The sequence below is a fragment of the Acipenser ruthenus genome, chromosome 47 (assembly GCF_902713425.1).
Source record: "Acipenser ruthenus chromosome 47, fAciRut3.2 maternal haplotype, whole genome shotgun sequence".
In the NCBI taxonomy this organism is placed as follows: Eukaryota; Metazoa; Chordata; class Actinopteri; order Acipenseriformes; family Acipenseridae; genus Acipenser; species Acipenser ruthenus.
The window spans coordinates 1,410,476-1,428,113 of record NC_081235.1 but is presented as its reverse complement, the minus strand read 5'-3'; the positions used below and the strand labels follow the sequence as shown (position 1 = coordinate 1,428,113).

The 17,638-nt window shown below is 39.1% G+C and overlaps 1 protein-coding gene across 1 annotated transcript in view; it reads left to right on the top strand.

Moving 5' to 3' along the window:
- The window catches only part of LOC117401291 (fer-1-like protein 6), a 202,711-nt gene that overhangs the window by 157,916 nt on the left and 27,157 nt on the right, over window positions 1-17,638 (top strand). Inside the window, exons 35-36 of the mRNA XM_059013927.1 lie at window positions 14,693-14,781; window positions 15,719-15,817. Coding sequence (XP_058869910.1) covers window positions 14,693-14,781; window positions 15,719-15,817 — 188 coding nt within the window. The remainder of the gene's footprint in view (window positions 1-14,692; window positions 14,782-15,718; window positions 15,818-17,638) is intronic.

Genomic DNA, 17,638 nt, shown 5'->3' with positions numbered 1-17,638 from the left:
TTATCTAATCTCCATTTGTGACCCCTGGTCCTTGTTTCTTTTTTCAGGTCAAAAAAGTCCCCTGGGTCGACATTGTCTATACCTTTTAGGATTTTGAATGTTTGGATCAGATCGCCGCGTAGTCTTGTTCAAGACTGAATAGATTCAATTCTTTTAGCCTGTCTGCATACGACATGCCTTTTAATCCCGGGATAATTCTGGTTGCTCTTCTTTGCACTCTTTCTAGAGCAGCAATATCCTTTTTGTAATGAGGTGACCAGAACTGAATACAATATTCTAGGTGAGGTCTTACTAATGCATTGTAAAGTTTTAACATTACTTCCCTTGATTTAAATTCAACAATCAAAAAAGTCAAGCAGGTTAGTTAGACACGATCTCCCTTTCCTAAAACCATGCTGACTGTCTCCCAGGATATTTTTACCATATAGGTAATTTTCCATTTTGGGTCTTATTATAGTTTCCATAAGTTTACATATAATAGAAGTCAGGCTTATTGGTCTGTAGTTACCTGGTTCGGTTTTGTCTCCCTTTTTGTGGATCGGTATTACGTTTGCTATTTTACAGTCTGTCGGTACAACCCCTGTCTCCAGAGACTGTTGCATGATCTTGGTTAGCGGTTTGTAAATAACTTCTTTGAGTACTATTGGGAGGATCTCATCTGGCCCAGGGGATTTGTTTATTTTAAGAGCTCCTAGTCCCTTTAACACTTCTGCCTCTGTTATGCTAAAGTTATTTAAAACTGGATAGGAACAGGTCGACATGTGGGGCATGTTGTCCGTGTCCTCCTTTGTAAAAACCTGTGAAAAGTAATCATTTAATATATATGTTATTTTTTTTTCTTCATCTATGATTTTGCCATTTGTGTCTCTTAGACATTTAACCTCCTCTTTGAATGTTCTATTGCTGTTATAATATTGGAAAAACATTTTGGAATTGGTTTTAGCTCCCTTAGCAATATTGATTTCTGTCTCTCTCTTGGCCTTTCTAACTTCTTTTTTGACTTGTGTTTGCAGTTCTAAGTACTCTTTCTGTGTACTTTGTTCTTGGTCCCTTTTAAACACTCTGTAAAGTGCCTTTTTGCTCTGAATATTGTTTTTAATTTTGGCAATTTTGTTTTTCAGTAGGGTAAAACTAACCTGTCTCACAACAGTCTAAACCCAGCTCACATTCTCTATTACTGGGTGAACAATCCAACGCTTGGTGAATTCTGCTTCACAATGATAGGGAGAGGCGACATCGAAGGATCAAAAAGCAAAGTCGCTATGAACGTTTGGATGCCACAAGCCAGTTATCCATGTGATAACTTTTCTGACACCTGCTTAAAAGCCAAAATGCCAGAAGGATTAGATTTAGATTTGTCTACTTTTGGGTTGTAATTGTTTTGCGCCTCTAGTACTACATTTTAAAAAAAACAGCCATCCTTTTTCTGTGGATGTTTTCTCTATTTTACTCCAATCTACTTCTGTTAGTCTCTATTTCATACCTTCATAGTTTGCTTTTCTAAAATTGTAAACCTTAGCTTTAGTCATTACTTTTGGTACGCCACAGATCAGTGGATCGGAAACTGGTAAACTTAAGCCTAGATTAACATAATTTAGATGTTTTATCATGCAATCAAAGAAACTACAGAAAGACATCGCAAAAAGTCTACCAGAAGCCATAATAGTTGTACAGTAGTATTTAAGTCATGCTGGATTTCGAATTGTTCTAACATGCTAGAGGCTGTTCACCTTGGAGACCTGCTGCGGATATGGGTACGGCCCGGCGCGAGATTTACAACAGTTTTTCTTAACATTTAAAAATGTGACATTTCGAAATCAACATTTCTTTAAGTATGGAAAACTACAAAGCAGTATGTAATTCAGTATGTTTATGTAACATTAATCCACAGGCTTCATTTGACTCTGTGAAGCAAAATGATTTAATTATATAGGGATACATATACATGCAATACTGGCAAAATACAATAAACGTAGCCTCGATTTACGACGGTCTATATAGCGAGATGTGTTTATATATTTGACCCATAATATTAATGTTATAGTTTATTACATATGCTGTAACTACTGTACTGTTTGGAACTTTTTGTCTAAACAGAATCTCCATAATGCACAAACAGCATCCCCAAATCGCTGTCAGCCAAATGGCTAAAATCTGTTCATGTTTGTGGCAAGATGGGTTGCGGGTGACGTCAGACCAGGGAGGAGACAGACACAGTACTGGGATATGGAAGCACTGATGCACCCGTTTATTAAACAAATAAATGCTTTTAACAAAAACAAAACAAACACTAACAAACAAAACGGCACGATGGCACGGGTAGCCATTGTTATTTGGATTTGAGCTTTTTTTAACCTCATGACTCATGTCTCGTTCCGCCTCTGAACACACTAACCTTGTTCAGCCAAAGATGCAGGTTTTTATATTGTGACTGAGGGATTAACTAGCTATCAATTACTTAGTTTATTCCTCGACCACATTCAGCACAGGTTTTCTCACCTGCGTGTTCAACAGCCAGTTTGTCAATAATCACTCACTGTTGACCATGCATTCTCACGATTTTGTAAACAATAACAAAACATCATGGGTCGATTGCAGTGTACCAAAGTTAATCCACTTGATGGGTCTAACTAGCAGATTAAGCAGGTTTAGTCCACTTTAGACTAAAGTTAGTACACTTGTTAATCCCGATTGCAGCGTACCAGAAGATAATCACCATAGGTAGATCATCCGCTAAACCGGACTAAAGAAGATCCCCTTTGCAGCATCAGATTCATGATGATCCTGTTCAAGTGGATTAATTTAGTACTGTGAAGGATAAGACTCATTTAGTATGCTTGCTTGTCCTAAGCATTTACTGCTTTTTTTTTTTTTTTTTTGCAGACAGCTACATTTCTTATGTCCATCATGTTCAGGCAGTCAGATCCGTGAGAATAAAGTCTTGCACAATATATATAGGCCCTACATTTTAAATAAACTTTTCAGTCATGTACCTTTGATACCGTTTTCAGTTTAACGCAATACAATTTCAGTTAATATGCTTTAACTATAAACAACTAATGGTCCATTATCACGCAATTAAACTTTGCTGTGCCTATGCAGCAGTGACGGCAGCTTAAGTGCAAGTACAGTCAGATCCGTCAGTTTGAAATGTGTACAAAAAAGACATGACATTTATTTTTACTTCAGTATGTTTACTGTAATAAAAAGGCATCTTTCTTTTTGTACAGGGATCCCTTTCTATATGTATCTGACACTGAATTCCACATATCTGATGAGTAAAGAACCGTTTAGACAGCTATAATTTTAGGATTGAGAAAATTAAAAAAAAACTATTTGAATATAATTTAGATATTTTATTCAACATCATGTAGTCAAAAAAACTGCAAAATGATATGGCAGAAGGCTACTGGAAGCCTATAACAGTAGTACAGTGTTTCATGTTAGATTTTGAAACGTCACATTTTTCAGTGTGTCAGTTTTTTTTATTAAGTATACGGTATGTAATTTAATATATTAACTTAACATTATTTCCAGAAAGCTTTTGACAAAGTCCTGCATAAAAGATTAATTCTCAAGCTGAACGCAGTAGGGATTAGTAAGACCTCATCTAGAATATTATGTTCAGTTCTGGTCACCTAGCTACAAAAAGGATATTGCTGCTCTAGAAAGAGTGCAAAGAAGAGCGACCAGAATTATTCTGGGTTTAAAAGGCATGTCATATGCAGACAGGCTTAAAGAATTGAATCTATTCAGTCTTGAACAAAGAAGACTATGCGGTGATCTGATCTGATTCAAGCATTCAGAATTCTAAAAGGTATTGACAATGTCGACCCAGGGGACTTTTTTGGCCTGAAAAAAGAAACAAGGACCAGGGGTCACAAATGGAGATTAGATAAAGGGGCATTCAGAACAGAAAATAGGAGGCACTTTTTACACAGAGAATTTTGAGGGCCTGGAACCAACTCCCCTGTAATGTTGTTGAAGCTGACACCCTGGGATCCTTCAAGAAGCTGCTTGATGAGATTCTGGGATCAATAAGCTACTAACAACCAAACGAGCAAGATGGGCTGAATGGCCTCCTCTTGTTTGTAAACTTTCTTATGTTCTAATAGTTATTTTCAAAGGGAGGCAGCTGTTGTTATTTATTATTATTATTATTATTATTATTTATTTCTTAGCAGACACCCTTATCCAGTTGGGTTTTTACGGGAGCAATCTAGGTAAAGTACCTTGCTCAAGGGTACAACAGCAGTATCCCCCACTGGGGATTGAACCCACAACCCTCCGGTCAAGAGTCCAGAGCCCTAACCACTACTCCACACTGCTGCTGTTAATCTCCAATAGTCTTGAAACATTGTTCTTGACTTATCTGAAGATTTCCAATTGCAATTGAGAAGTTATGTCGTTTGTAAAAGTGTTCTTGTTGCAATTGTTTCGTATGGGCCACGGGACCTTCCAGCTGCACAGCTGCTAGCTAGTTGCTTCAGTTTGTTTCGTGGTTGATTTCAAGCATCAAAATAAAAACAAAGACCTTTCGGATCTTTGTTTTGTCCTGTTTCCTGGTTCAGTGTCTCGCAGGACAGACAGCAGGGCCCTCTTCAGAGCTGATGTCAGCCTTCTCAGGACATGATTTTAGCCATTTTCGTATCTGATTCTATCCCCACTTCCGAGCAGATTTCAGACACTTTAAGAACAATTTTTTTCAGAACACATTTCTGCCCATTTCTGTCCCATTTTTTGACCACAACTTATTGCTTGTCCCAGTCTTTTGAATTAATCATATTTAATAGAAATCACACAGTGTTACACTTTTCTTTTGAGGTTTTTTGACTCAGCACTTGTGATATACATGGTCAAAATATATTTAGAAGTGAATTTTAACCAAATGAAATGTGGCCTTCATTTCATTTTGCAGTAGTTGTGCTTTGCTTTCATATGAAGTGTTTTTGTACCAGTCCAGTATCATTTATTTTTGCTAATTATAATTTACAAAGCTTGGTGAGATAATAGAAGTTATAACAATTTAATATTTCTAATTCAGTATTTAAGTTCTTACACTTTTGTTGTTACACTAGTGCAACTCCCAGCATCAGGTATTTTGGTATATCTTTTTGGCCGTTGTAGTCAGTCTAAACTCTTCTTTGCTTTCTGTGTAGAGGGATGTTCAACTTTCAAGATGCTGTTTTGTTTTTTTCCCCACAGTCTACCATGAAAGATGGATGTTTAGTTTTTTATAGAGAAATGTCTGGTTGTTAAACAGTACATTTTATATTAGTACACTAATTGTATCCATTTCTTTTAATATCAGTAGAACAATGTATTACAAAATAGCTGGAGTTATAGAACTAAGAATATTTCAGTTGGCCTCTAAATTTTTAATTGGCTACCAAATTTAGAAGTCTAGGAGCCACTAAGCATTTTGGCAAACTTTGAGCCCTGATGGTTTCCTTTCAAATACATTTCATACTTAAAGGAAACGTTAGGTGATTATCATAACGCTGGTTCCCTGAAATAGAATTGTAACCATTACCCTTTAAGGTTGCTGCATTCGCTCCGACGCAGCAGGCCTGAAGATAAAATGCATCAGTCATCTTTACCTCCTGGGGGCGGAGACGATGCCTGACGCATATGGGGCTTTTAAAGGAGCAGCTTTGATATAAGTGCACAGGTAATTCGGGCTATAAGAGATATATCCCCATTCGGTAATGGTTACATTTCTATTTCAGGGAGCCAGGATTATGATAATAAATGTTTCTTCACTAATAGCTATGGCAAAGTGGCTTGCACTGTGCAGGTGCAGGAATGATGCGGTGATCAATGAAAAGACAGACAGCAAGAATCCAAAGTGTAAGGAGGTTTAATTATAATCCAGGTCTGGCGACCATAAATAATAAATCCCAGGCAATACACAGCAATATGTATTGCACTGTTCTAAATAAAGGGTTTGCAGTCCCAAATAATAAAGTCAATTTACACACACAAAGTACAAATGCGTCACCAGTCCTGGGTGCGTGCTGCAGTGCTCATGGTGCATGTACAATAAGGCGGGATTACAGTTGCAGTGCTGTTCCGCCCTTGGTGACAGCTCAGGAACGTGTTAGCCATCTACTAATAATAACAAGAAACAATTAGAGACAAAACAAACACTCACAATACGATTTCACAACGAGTTCACAAACACAGGTCCTTCCGGGTTGTTTCTTAACCAAAACGAAGGAACAGATCACGTCGCTTCGTCCCCTATTTGTACCGTCACTCATGACCCCTTGGTAAACAATTGCAACCACTCCTCCAATCCGCGGCTGCTACATCGTTTCCCTTCCGGGTCGATGAGTTAGTGCACCGAAGCTCCGCCCCCTTTCGAGATGACCGACTTCCTTTTAACCCTGGGAATGAATTGTCAGGCCAACCAGTCCAGGGTGCTCTGTTCTCGTTACTTAGCGCCCTCACAGGTCGGGAGGGAGATTTACCACCAAGAATCATTGTTTCTGCCACAATAGCTGAAAAAATACCCTTTAAAAATGTAATTCAACTTTACCATAATTTATGTCTTTCATATTATACCTTCAGACATAAACATTGATGACAATATATATACAGTGTATATATATATATAATATATCCCTTTGCAGTCCATTGTCGGACTGGGTCCGACATTGCAATTATTCCTCACAGGTCCTTTGTCGGACTGGGTCCGACATCATTATAGCAACGCAAAAAATGGGTTTCTAGTCGTTTTTTCTCCAGAAAAAGCTGAGAACACCATTTAATTGCCGAGTGGGAGCGACAGGAGCCGAGACAAGTAGAAAAAAAAACCCCAAAAAAAACAGGCGTATCTCATGAATAGTCATACATGGTATCTGGTATCAGATAATGGGGCGGTCGTAAGTAAACAAGTTGGCTGACTGAATCTGCGCACAGAGAACATGGACATTTGCAGAGCTTTTTTGAGATGTTATAGTAATAAAATAATGACTTGGATCGCATTATTGAGGAGTTTGGTGATAAAACGAGTGATCAGGAGATGATTGATCGGTATGTACGACTATTATTATTATTATTATTATTATTTATTTCTTACATAGGTGAAAGCGATAGCGAACAAAAGGGTGGGGCGGGGCTGGAGATGCCTAGTGAGTGCTTGAGGTATGACACAGGCCAGGTTTTTGGGATGGAACCGCATTACAGTCTCGCGTTTTGATTGGTCCATGTCTGTCACATGAATATGTCGTCACACGAGTGGAAAAGCTTGCAGGCATTTTTAACATTGTGTTCAGAGAGAGAGAGTGATCTGCTTTCCACAACCGTACCATTAAAATATAATGTGGTATTACGCTGTACTGATATAACAAACTATGGGTGATTACTGTATATGAATTATCATGTTATGCACGAATGTAAGAATTGGCTTTCTGTGGTGGTGTACTTTTTTCTTTCAAGTAGCATATATCTGTAATCGTTTTTGCGATATATTTTGATATGAAATGTATACACTATTGCAGTTTTGTTAGAGGGCAGCAGTGTGGAGTAGTGGTTAGGGCTCTGGACTCTTGACCGGAGGGTTGTGGGTTCAATCCCCAGTGGGGGACACTGCTGTTGTACCCTTGAGCAAGGTACTTTACCTAGATTGCTCCAGTAAAAACCCAACTGTATAAATGGGTAATTGTATGTAAAATAATGTGATATCTGTATAATTTGAAATAATGTATAATGTGATATCTTGTAACAATTGTAAGTCGCCCTGGATAAGGGCGTCTGCTAAGAAATAAATAATAATAATAATAATAAATTAGTTTATCTCTAATGTAATCACAGTGTTACATATAGACTGCCCCTGTTTTCATTTACGTCCCAAATTCTGGGCCGCTTTGCTTTTCAGATAACGTCCCAAATTCTGGGCCCCTCTGATAACATCCCAATTTCTGGGCTGCTCTGGATTTTAGATAACGTCCCGAATTCTGCATTTTCGAATTCAGGCCAGTTTTTGAGATATTCTGCTTAGCTGACAGCCGAGTTTCTAAGTCATGCATGCACAGTTTACCATAAACTGGACCGTTAATTCATTTAAGAGTAACCCTTAGTACATGAATCAAAGTTAATGTATGTTTTACTCTCCCCAGAAAACATTTAGGAACATGGTATACCAAAAAAAAAAGGACATCTCATTTGCTTATGTAATGTCCATCAATATATAGTGAGGCGTAGGGGTTTATCAGAACAACTTCAAATAAATCCTATTGTATTGTATTAGTCAACATTTCCCTTATCTATTCCTGATAGTTTATACTGTAGGTCAGGGGTTTTCAACCTTTTTTTGAAACTGTACCCCTTCTATCTGGAGGTTTCAGCTCGAGTACCCCTTTACAATTTAATACATTTGGGTGACAAACTGCTGGTTTAGGACAGAACAACAAACAGTAGGCTTAATTCTCAAAACTTTTAACTACAAGTATTTGGATGCACAGAATTAAAAAGACAAGTATTGGGTTAGCACACAGCCTTTTTTAAATTTTGACAGCCTTTTGTAAAAGTGAAGGCCTTTTGATACCCAGCATACACTGCAATACCCAGCAAAGTTATACACTGATATTCTGATAGCACAGCAATTCAAATGAAGTTTGTAATTGGTTGTGTTCCTCAAATACACAATAAAAAGTGATATTTATAGGGTATACAGTTATACAGCGATACAGTGGTTTCGGCCATCTAAGAACAGGTACTGCGAGCATCTGGATTCATACCCAGAGGTACTCTGTAGCCTCCTAGGACATTCACAGCTTGTTTGACACCCTCTTGTAGTTGCCCGTTTCTGCATATAAAGCAGAATGCTGTTTGTCAATCTCTCTTTTTTCTTATAAATCAGTCTTTGCAAGAATCATTCCAAAAACACTTGAATCAGTTAGGGACTACCAGTCTGACACTACAGGCCTTTAAATTGCAGTACCAATTTGCAAGTTGCCAAGTGTTCCTCAAATTTGCACTGCAAAGTGATATTTTAAAGAATAGGGTATATAATGCTTTTTTTCGCCTCCCCTCGCTTTTGGTGCTAAACTATGCTCCGATACACTCAAGCTGATACTGTGATCACAAAACACTTGGAATGGACTTAAAATGGTGCTTCTGTTGCATAAATACACTACAAGATATGCACATTTCCGGTCTTATATATAATGGACATTTTTTGTATGTATTTTGCTATAGGAAATCGCGGTCGGGGGGGGAGGGGGGGGTCCTCCTGTCGTACCCCATGAGTCCACAAATCCTGGGCCAACAAACTCGCTAGTACTCTCTTTAGATGCACAACAGTCTTTGCTAAAGAAAATGCGTTCCTTCGAGTTCGTACGACCCACGACCGCCATTGGCCGAGCCTTACCCCAATGGTGTTTTTATAATGGGATTTGCCATAGGGAAGGGGGTGGTCTCTTATTGTACCCGTATCTCCACGGCCCCTGGGCCAACAAACTCAGACGGGCACTCTTTGAGTGCACAAGAGTCTTAGCTAAAGAAAGATATCGGCCACGGGTTCATACGCCACCCCACCACCAGATGGTGGGCATTGCCCCAAAGGAGTTTTATAATGGGATTTCCCATAGACATTTTTCAGGGTGCTACATCTCGGGTTCCGGGGGTCCCCGAGACTTGAAAATTGGTACGGAGGTCCACCTCAGGGCCCCTGTCGATCCCTCCAAGCGACATGTCCCCAGCTAGAAAGGACACCAGTTTAGACTTTTTTTTTGCCAACCTGGAGTTCAAAAGCTATTGGAAATGCAACCCTGACATTATTATTATTATTATTATTTATTGCTTAGCAGACGCCCTTATCCAGGGCGACTTACAATTGTTACAAGATATCACATTATATATTATTTCACATTATACAGATATCACATTATTTTACATACAATTACCCATTTATACAGTTGGGTTTTTACTGGAGCAATCTAGGTAAAGTACCTTGCTCAAGGGTACAACAGCAGTGTCCCCCACTGGGGATTGAACCCACGACCCTCCGGTCAAGAGTCCAGAGCCCTAACCACTACTCCACACTGCTGCCGGTGACATGCCATCATGCTGAAAATGTGTAAATTTATTGAAAATGTAGCATTTGAAAACGGGTGGCTCCCTGTGAAAGAGGGCCCCCAGACATGACCCTAGGAAGTTCAACCCAGTTTCTAGGCCCCGGGTCATGGAGATATGACCCCAAAAAGGGTAGTTTTTGGACATTTTTGACAGGGCTTATCTCGGGTTCTGTGGGGGTTAGGAACTTGATTTTTTTTTTTGCGGTGGGGCCCCATGGGGCCCCGCACAAAGAGTCACCGTTTTCATGGTTCAGATGCCAGGACGGCTTGGCAAAGTGAATTTTTTCATCATTACATGAGTTTTTGGGTGAACCACCACATCGTTTAGGGGGTGGTTTGGGGTGCTCCCCTGAGTCTATATCACTTTGAATGGTGGTTCTACATGCTCGGGTTCGAGAGATATGCCTGAAATGTGTTTTTCAACCCTTCCATAGACATGAATGAGGCTGAACACCCTGAACACCCAGAAAATATTTTTTGCAAAGAATTGCTACAAAACTGGGCATATTACATTCAGGCTGAACTAGAACCCTTCGAACGGTGGTTGTACAGACGTGCTCAAATTTGTTGGTACCCCTCCACATAAAACAAAGAATGCACAATTTTCTCTGAAATAACTTGAAACTGACAAAAGTAATTGGCATCCACCATTGTTTATTCCATATTTAATAGAAATCAGACTTTGCTTTTGATTTTTTATCCAACATAATATTGTAAATAATAAAACAAATGAAAATGGCATGGACAAAAATGGTGGGACCGCTAACCTAATATTTTGTTGCACAACCTTTAGAGGCAATCACTGCACTCAAACGTTTTCTGTAGCTCTCAATGTTAACTACCTGTTAACAGGTAGTTTGGCCCACTCTTCCTGAGCAAACTGCTCCAGCTGTCTCAGGTTTTCAGGTTTTTCGTCTGTGAACATAGAGCTGATGTGACTTGCCAAAAAGCTCCAGTTTTGACTCATCTGTCCAAAGGACATTCTCCCAGAAGGATTGTGGCTTGTCAATATGCATTTTAGCAAATTCCAGTCTGTTTTTTTTATGTTTTTCTTTCAAAAGTGGAGTCCTCCTGGGTCTTCTTCCATGGAGCCCACTTTCGCTCAAAAAGCGACGGATGGTGCGATCAGAAACTGACGTACCTTCACCTTGGAGTTCAGCTTGTATCTCTTTGGCAGTTATCCTTGGTTCTTTTTCTACCATTCGCACTATCCTTCTGTTCAATCTGGGGTCGATTTTCCTCTTGCGGCCGCGCCCAGGGAGGTTGGCTACAGTTCCATGGACCTTAAACTTCTTAATAATATTTGCAACTGTTGTCACAGGAACATCAAGCTGCTTGGAGATGGTCTTGTAGCCTTTACCTTTACCATGCTTGTCTATTATTTTCTTTCTGATCTCCTCAGACAACTCTCTCCTTTGCTTTCTCTGGTCCATGTTCAGTGTGGTGCACACAATGATACCAAACAGCACAGTGACTACTTTTCTCCATTTAAATAGGCTGAATGACTGATTACAAGATTGGAGACATGTGTGATACTAATTAAAGAAACTAATTAGTTTGCAATATCACTATAATCCAATTATTTATTATCTTTTCTAAGGGGTACCAACAAATGTGTCCAGGCCATTTTAGAATATCTTTGTAGAATAAGCAATAATTCATCTCTTTTCATGGCTTCTTTGCTTTATTCTATGACATACCAAAGGCATGCAAGTATATATGATAAAATAGCTTTTAATTTCATCACTTTTCAGGAGGAATGAAGCATTATTTCAATGAGCTGTAAGGGTACCAACAAATTTGAGCACGTCTGTAGGTGCTCTGGTTTGAGAGATATGACTGGAAATGTGTTTTTTAACACTGCCATAGACATGAATGGGGCTGAATACCCGAAAAAATATTTTGCAAAGAATTGCTACGATGTGCATGTAGGGGTTGCATGGTAGTGTGTGCATGTAGGGGTTGCATGGTGGTGTGTGCGTGGAGGGGTTGCATGGTGGTGTGTGCGTGCAGGGGTTGCATGGTGGTGTGCATGTAGGGGTTGCATGGTGGTGTGTGCATGGGTCTTATGGTGGTGTGTGTGTGCAGGGGTCTTATGGTGGTGTGTGTGTGCAGGGGTCTTATGGTGGTGTGTGTGTGCATGGGTCTTATGGTGGTGTGTGTGTGCAGGGGTTGCATGGTGTGTGTGTGTGTGCAGGGGTTGCATGGTGGGTGTGTGTGTGCAGGGGTTGCATGGTGGGTGTGTGTGTGCAGGGGTTGCATGGTGGGTGTGTGTGTGCAGGGGTTGCATGGTGGTACATGTGTGTGGAGGGGAATTGGAGTGCAGGTTTTGCGCAAAAGAAGGGCGGGGAAAAGACTGGGAAGGGTAGGGTAAAAGAAAAATTACTATATTTATTTATTTTCACTGTCGACTCCCAGTCTCCTTACCCTCACTTTATGATTTTATTTTGTGATTATTTAATTATTGTCAAATAAACTGCCTTCATCTACTCACAGTTGCAGTCTCATTTCTGTCCAAAAAGAACCTGAAACACTACAATATATTGATGGACGTTACATAAGAAAATGAGATGTCCTTTTTTCAGAATACCATGTTCCTTCCCAAAAATGTGTTTTAATATTAGTCTTTAATAAAGGAAAACGACTGCTTTAATTTTCATGTATCTATTTCAGTGCAATGTAGTTTCTTCATGTATTAAGAAATACGTTTTTTAACATTTAAATTGTATTTGTTTTTTCATAAAAAAAAAAAAAAAAGATTTCTGGGGAGAGTAAAAATACATTCACTTTGATTCATGTACTAAGGGTTACTCACGATCCAGTTTATGGTAAACTGTGCATGGATGACTTAGAAACTCGGCTGTCAGCTGAGTCCCCAAAACTGGGCTGAATTCGAAAATGCAAAGCATCCCAGAATTTGGGATGTTATCTAAAAACCAAAGCGGCCCAGAATTTGGGACGTTATCTAAAAATCAAAGCGGCCCAGAATTTGGGACGTAAATGAAAACAGGGGCAGTCTATATGTAAAACTGTGATTACATTAGAGATAAACTAATGTATCCTCTAACAAAACTGCAATAGTGTATACATTTTATATTAAAATATACCGCAAAAACGATTAGAGATATATGCTACTTGAAAGAAAAAAGTACACCACCACAGAAAGCCAATTCTTACATTCGTGCATAACATGATAATTCATATAAAGTAATCACCCATAGTTTGTTATATCAGTACAGCGTGACGACATATTCATGTGACAGACATGGACCAATCAAAACGCGAGACTGTTATGCGGTTCCATCCCAAAAACCTGGCGTGTTATATACCTCGAGTGCTTTGTTGATATGCAGGGCCATTTAAACCCGTTTGACTGTGGAAAAAAATACTTTTAAACAGCGCGTCTAAAATTAACTGCGCGTGTGAAAATTAATTACACCTGACATGCCTGACGCGCGATTAATAAATGGACTGCAAAGGGATATATATATATATATATATATATATATATATATATATATATACAGTATATATTATTTTCTAGAAATACAGTCAATTCTCATTATAACAAACGTGGAAAACACATTTTCTGATACTATAAATTTTCTACATGGTTCTGGCCAAATTTGGCAATGCTGTTGTAAATTAGTTCTTATATGGAAATCCACTTTGCACTAATTTGCACTAATTTCCTGATTGTGCAAATCATTTTTAAGCCCCTCCAGGGAAAAAAAAATTGAATCAAAAGAATTGCCCTAATTTGAACAGATGAGTGTAAAGGATATTGGGAAATGTATTAACAGATTAGCGTCTCTGTATTGTATTTTAGTGCTGTTTGGGACTAAAGTTGCTGTAGTTCTCATGCGTCAATGCCATTTCCATGAAGGACTAAAATGAGAGGCCACGCAAAAAACATGCATTATTGCAGACAATAGTGGAGATGTTGAAAGTGGTGGATAATGCACCACCGTACAAGAAAAATAAAGATGTAGCTCCGGATTTCAGTATTCCCGCAGGCCTGTGAACAGCAAACTGTGGGTGCCAGTCAGCAGCCTTTATGATTTGGTAACTATCCTCATGTTGAGGACATCTTGCTTTTGCGCCTGTATCTGGGACCACAACGTTGTATTATAAATTACAACAGTACAGTACTGCACATGTAATATACTCTCGTCTAATGTTCACTTACAGTTATATTAAGAAAATGCACAAGTACTTTTAAATGTCTAATAATTTTCATTGTACTGTAATTGAAATTTGATTTCACTGTTACTGTAACTTCAATAAACACCGACAGCATTAATTTGGCTTAGACTCCTGATAATTACAGATAAGATATTTTTTTGATGGTCCCTTGAAATTCGTATTCATGAGAGTTGACTGTATTTTGTTAGCTCTATGTATTTAAACTTCAATGGGTTCTACCTATGCGTTGCAGCAAAGAGAACTCTCCAGGTACTCAAGTTATGCATAATAAATTTAGTCTTTTTGAAGCTGCTAGCTGCATATTGTTAAAACATGTTTTATCTGCTCAGTGTCTTTTTTGTTTGCATCACTTGTTTACCACATATCTGTTTTGAAGATATCCTTGTTTTGTTTGTGTTCTGTAGGGTCAGTTGCAGATGTGGGTGGATATGTTCCCAATGGACATGCCTCCCCCAGGACCTCCTGTTGACATATCTCCACGAAAGCCTAAAGGGTAAATGTCTTGATGTCTAATTATTAAGGATGTGTAGAGAATTCATTATTTATACTACTCTTACTTGTAATCGGAAACTAATACTTATCCGGTTATTTGTACTTGGATGACATCACCAGAAGTGAGTGTGCCTAAAAAAAGTCCCCAGACAGTGAATGGTTAACCCCACACAGTGCAGCTCCACCTGATCCCCTGACTCGACTGTCCACACCAGCCACTTCAGTCACAATCCAACCTGAGCCCCTGACTCGACTGTCCACACCAGCCACTTCAGTCACAATCCAACCTGAGCCCCTGACTCGACTGTCCACACCAGCCACTTCAGTCACAATCCAACCTGAGCCCCTGACTCGACTGTCCACACCAGCCACTTCAGTCACAATCCAACCTGAGCCCCTGACTCGACTGTCCACACCAGCCACTTCAGTCACAATCCAACCTGAGCCCCTGACTCGACTGTCCACACCAGCCACTTCAGTCACAATCCAACCTGAGCCCCTGACTCGACTGTCCACACCAGCCACTTCAGTCACAATCCAACCTGAGCCCCTGACTCGACTGTCCACACCAGCCACTTCAGTCACAATCCAACCTGAGCCCCTGACTCGACTGTCCACACCAGCCACTTCAGTCACAATCCAACCTGAGCCCCTGACTCGACTGTCCACACCAGCCACTTCAGTCACAATCCAACCTGAGCCCCTGACTCGACTGTCCACACCAGCCACTTCAGTCACAATCCATGGCTACTGCTACTCTACAAGCAGGCTCCAGCACCGTCCAGACTCTGTAAGAACTTCAAATAAAAATGGATGTGGAAATTACTTTTTTACTAATTAACTTGGTTTTTCTTGGGTTTAAATCCTACGTTGAAGTAATATTAATATTTTTGTGCTTGTTTTTTTTGCCATTTGTAACAGTTTGCTTTATTTTTAAGATATGAGTTGAGGATAATAATTTGGAACACTGAAGATGTCATCTTAGAAGATGAAAACTTTATTACAGGTCAGCAGTCAAGTGACATTTATGTAAAAGGGTGAGTATATTTATATTTACAATTACTTTGACACAGTATATCTCCCCAATAATGTTGTTGAAGCTGACACCCTGGGATCCTTCAAGAAGCTGCTTTATGAGATTCTGGGCTCAATAAGTTACTAACAACCAAACGAGCAAGATGGGCTGAATGGCCTCCTCTCGTTTGTAAACTTTATTATGTTCTTATGTTATGTTCATAAAACTACCTTGACACTAGATATATTTATTCATTTTATTTATTTATTGTATTTATATAGTGCTTTTTATACAAAAGTATCGCAAAGCACTGTACAGTACATAGCAGAAAAAAAGAACAAACCACAATACATTTGTATAACATGTCACACATACAACAGCCACAATCAGAGAATTTATGTGCCGAAGAGTGCAGTTATATATACAGGACCTTGCATTCATAAGTACACAGATTTACAAATGTATTAAATGCCAATCAGATTAAATGAAATAGAATGCAGAAGCAGGGCATCAAAATAGATGTTTCCAGATGCAGGTAAATACAATTTACAGAATCAGGGAAACAAAATAGGTCTTTGTAAACACATGAGGTTAGAAGTGATTGCTTCTTTGACCTCATTTGACCTCAGCTGGAGAAAAAGAACCAGCAGGGCATCATGATCCAAATCTCCAGCCACCTGTGGTTGTCTGTGCGTTTTTTAGAACACCTGCCTCCAAATTAAAATACTTGCTCATGAGAGTTTTTCTTGCCCTTTACAATTAAAGTCACAGCACCCTTGGTGTAGTCACTAGTCGGGCTCTCTTATGTTATTGAACCTCTTTATAACATTAGATAATAGACATGTATCAAGCATTTGCGATGGCATTAAAGCCATAGCGTCAAGTTTACGCCAGCCTTAAAATTGCATTATGACAGTTTTGGCAAGTTAAGGACGTGTTAGCACTGCCAAAATGCGCTCCACCATGCAGTGTTGCTGCCGCTTATTAGCCATGCATTTTAAGGTGTGTCAAGCCTTAATTATATGCATGGGTAAATTGTAGGTGGGGCTCATTTGTAAATTGTCTGTGATATTAAAATGTGATTTATGAAGCATCAGAACAGCTGTGCCAGCTCTGAAAGGGTCCACAAACAAGTCTGATTTCAAGTAGGTCTTATTTGGGCACAAACAAAAAGTCTGAAAGTAGCCAATAGGAAAGAGCATTATAGCAGCAGTCATAACCTATTTCTTACAACAGAGTGCAGGCTAACCTTCTGAACAACCCAGGAACAGAGGGAGAGTACTGAGAAGAAGGGAGAGTATTTAGGGTCCACATTACCCTTTTTGATCTCCCTCAGGCTGAAATTATAGCTCGATACCAGCTATTTCATTATGTACAATTACTGTATTCGACGTATAATAAACTTGGTTCATTAAAGCACTTTTTGGACCTTAATCAAAGATATGCAAATAACACATCCACAAGTAGATCTTCTCGTTCTAAATCCATTGCTGTTATGTACAATTAGAACAACACTTTGCATTTAGAGATATTAAAATTAGAGATATTAAATATACTTACTCATGACATCATCACATTTCAACCTCCAGTTCTCTCAAGTATCATAAGTTAGTCCAGTTACTAACTTCCAGACTAACTTGACTGTTATGCAGCAGCAATCGTGCTCCGGAGTCCTGAAGGCTGTGTTCCCTTGACGCTCTGTAGATGGAAGCAGCGAGTCTTTACCGTTATACAAGTAGCCGACTTTAAAAAAAAAGGTTTTATGCAGTGAACAAAAAAATGGATGAGTAAGAAAGTAAAAATAAAATACAGAATAGTACTATGTTGTACAGAGTCCTGTACA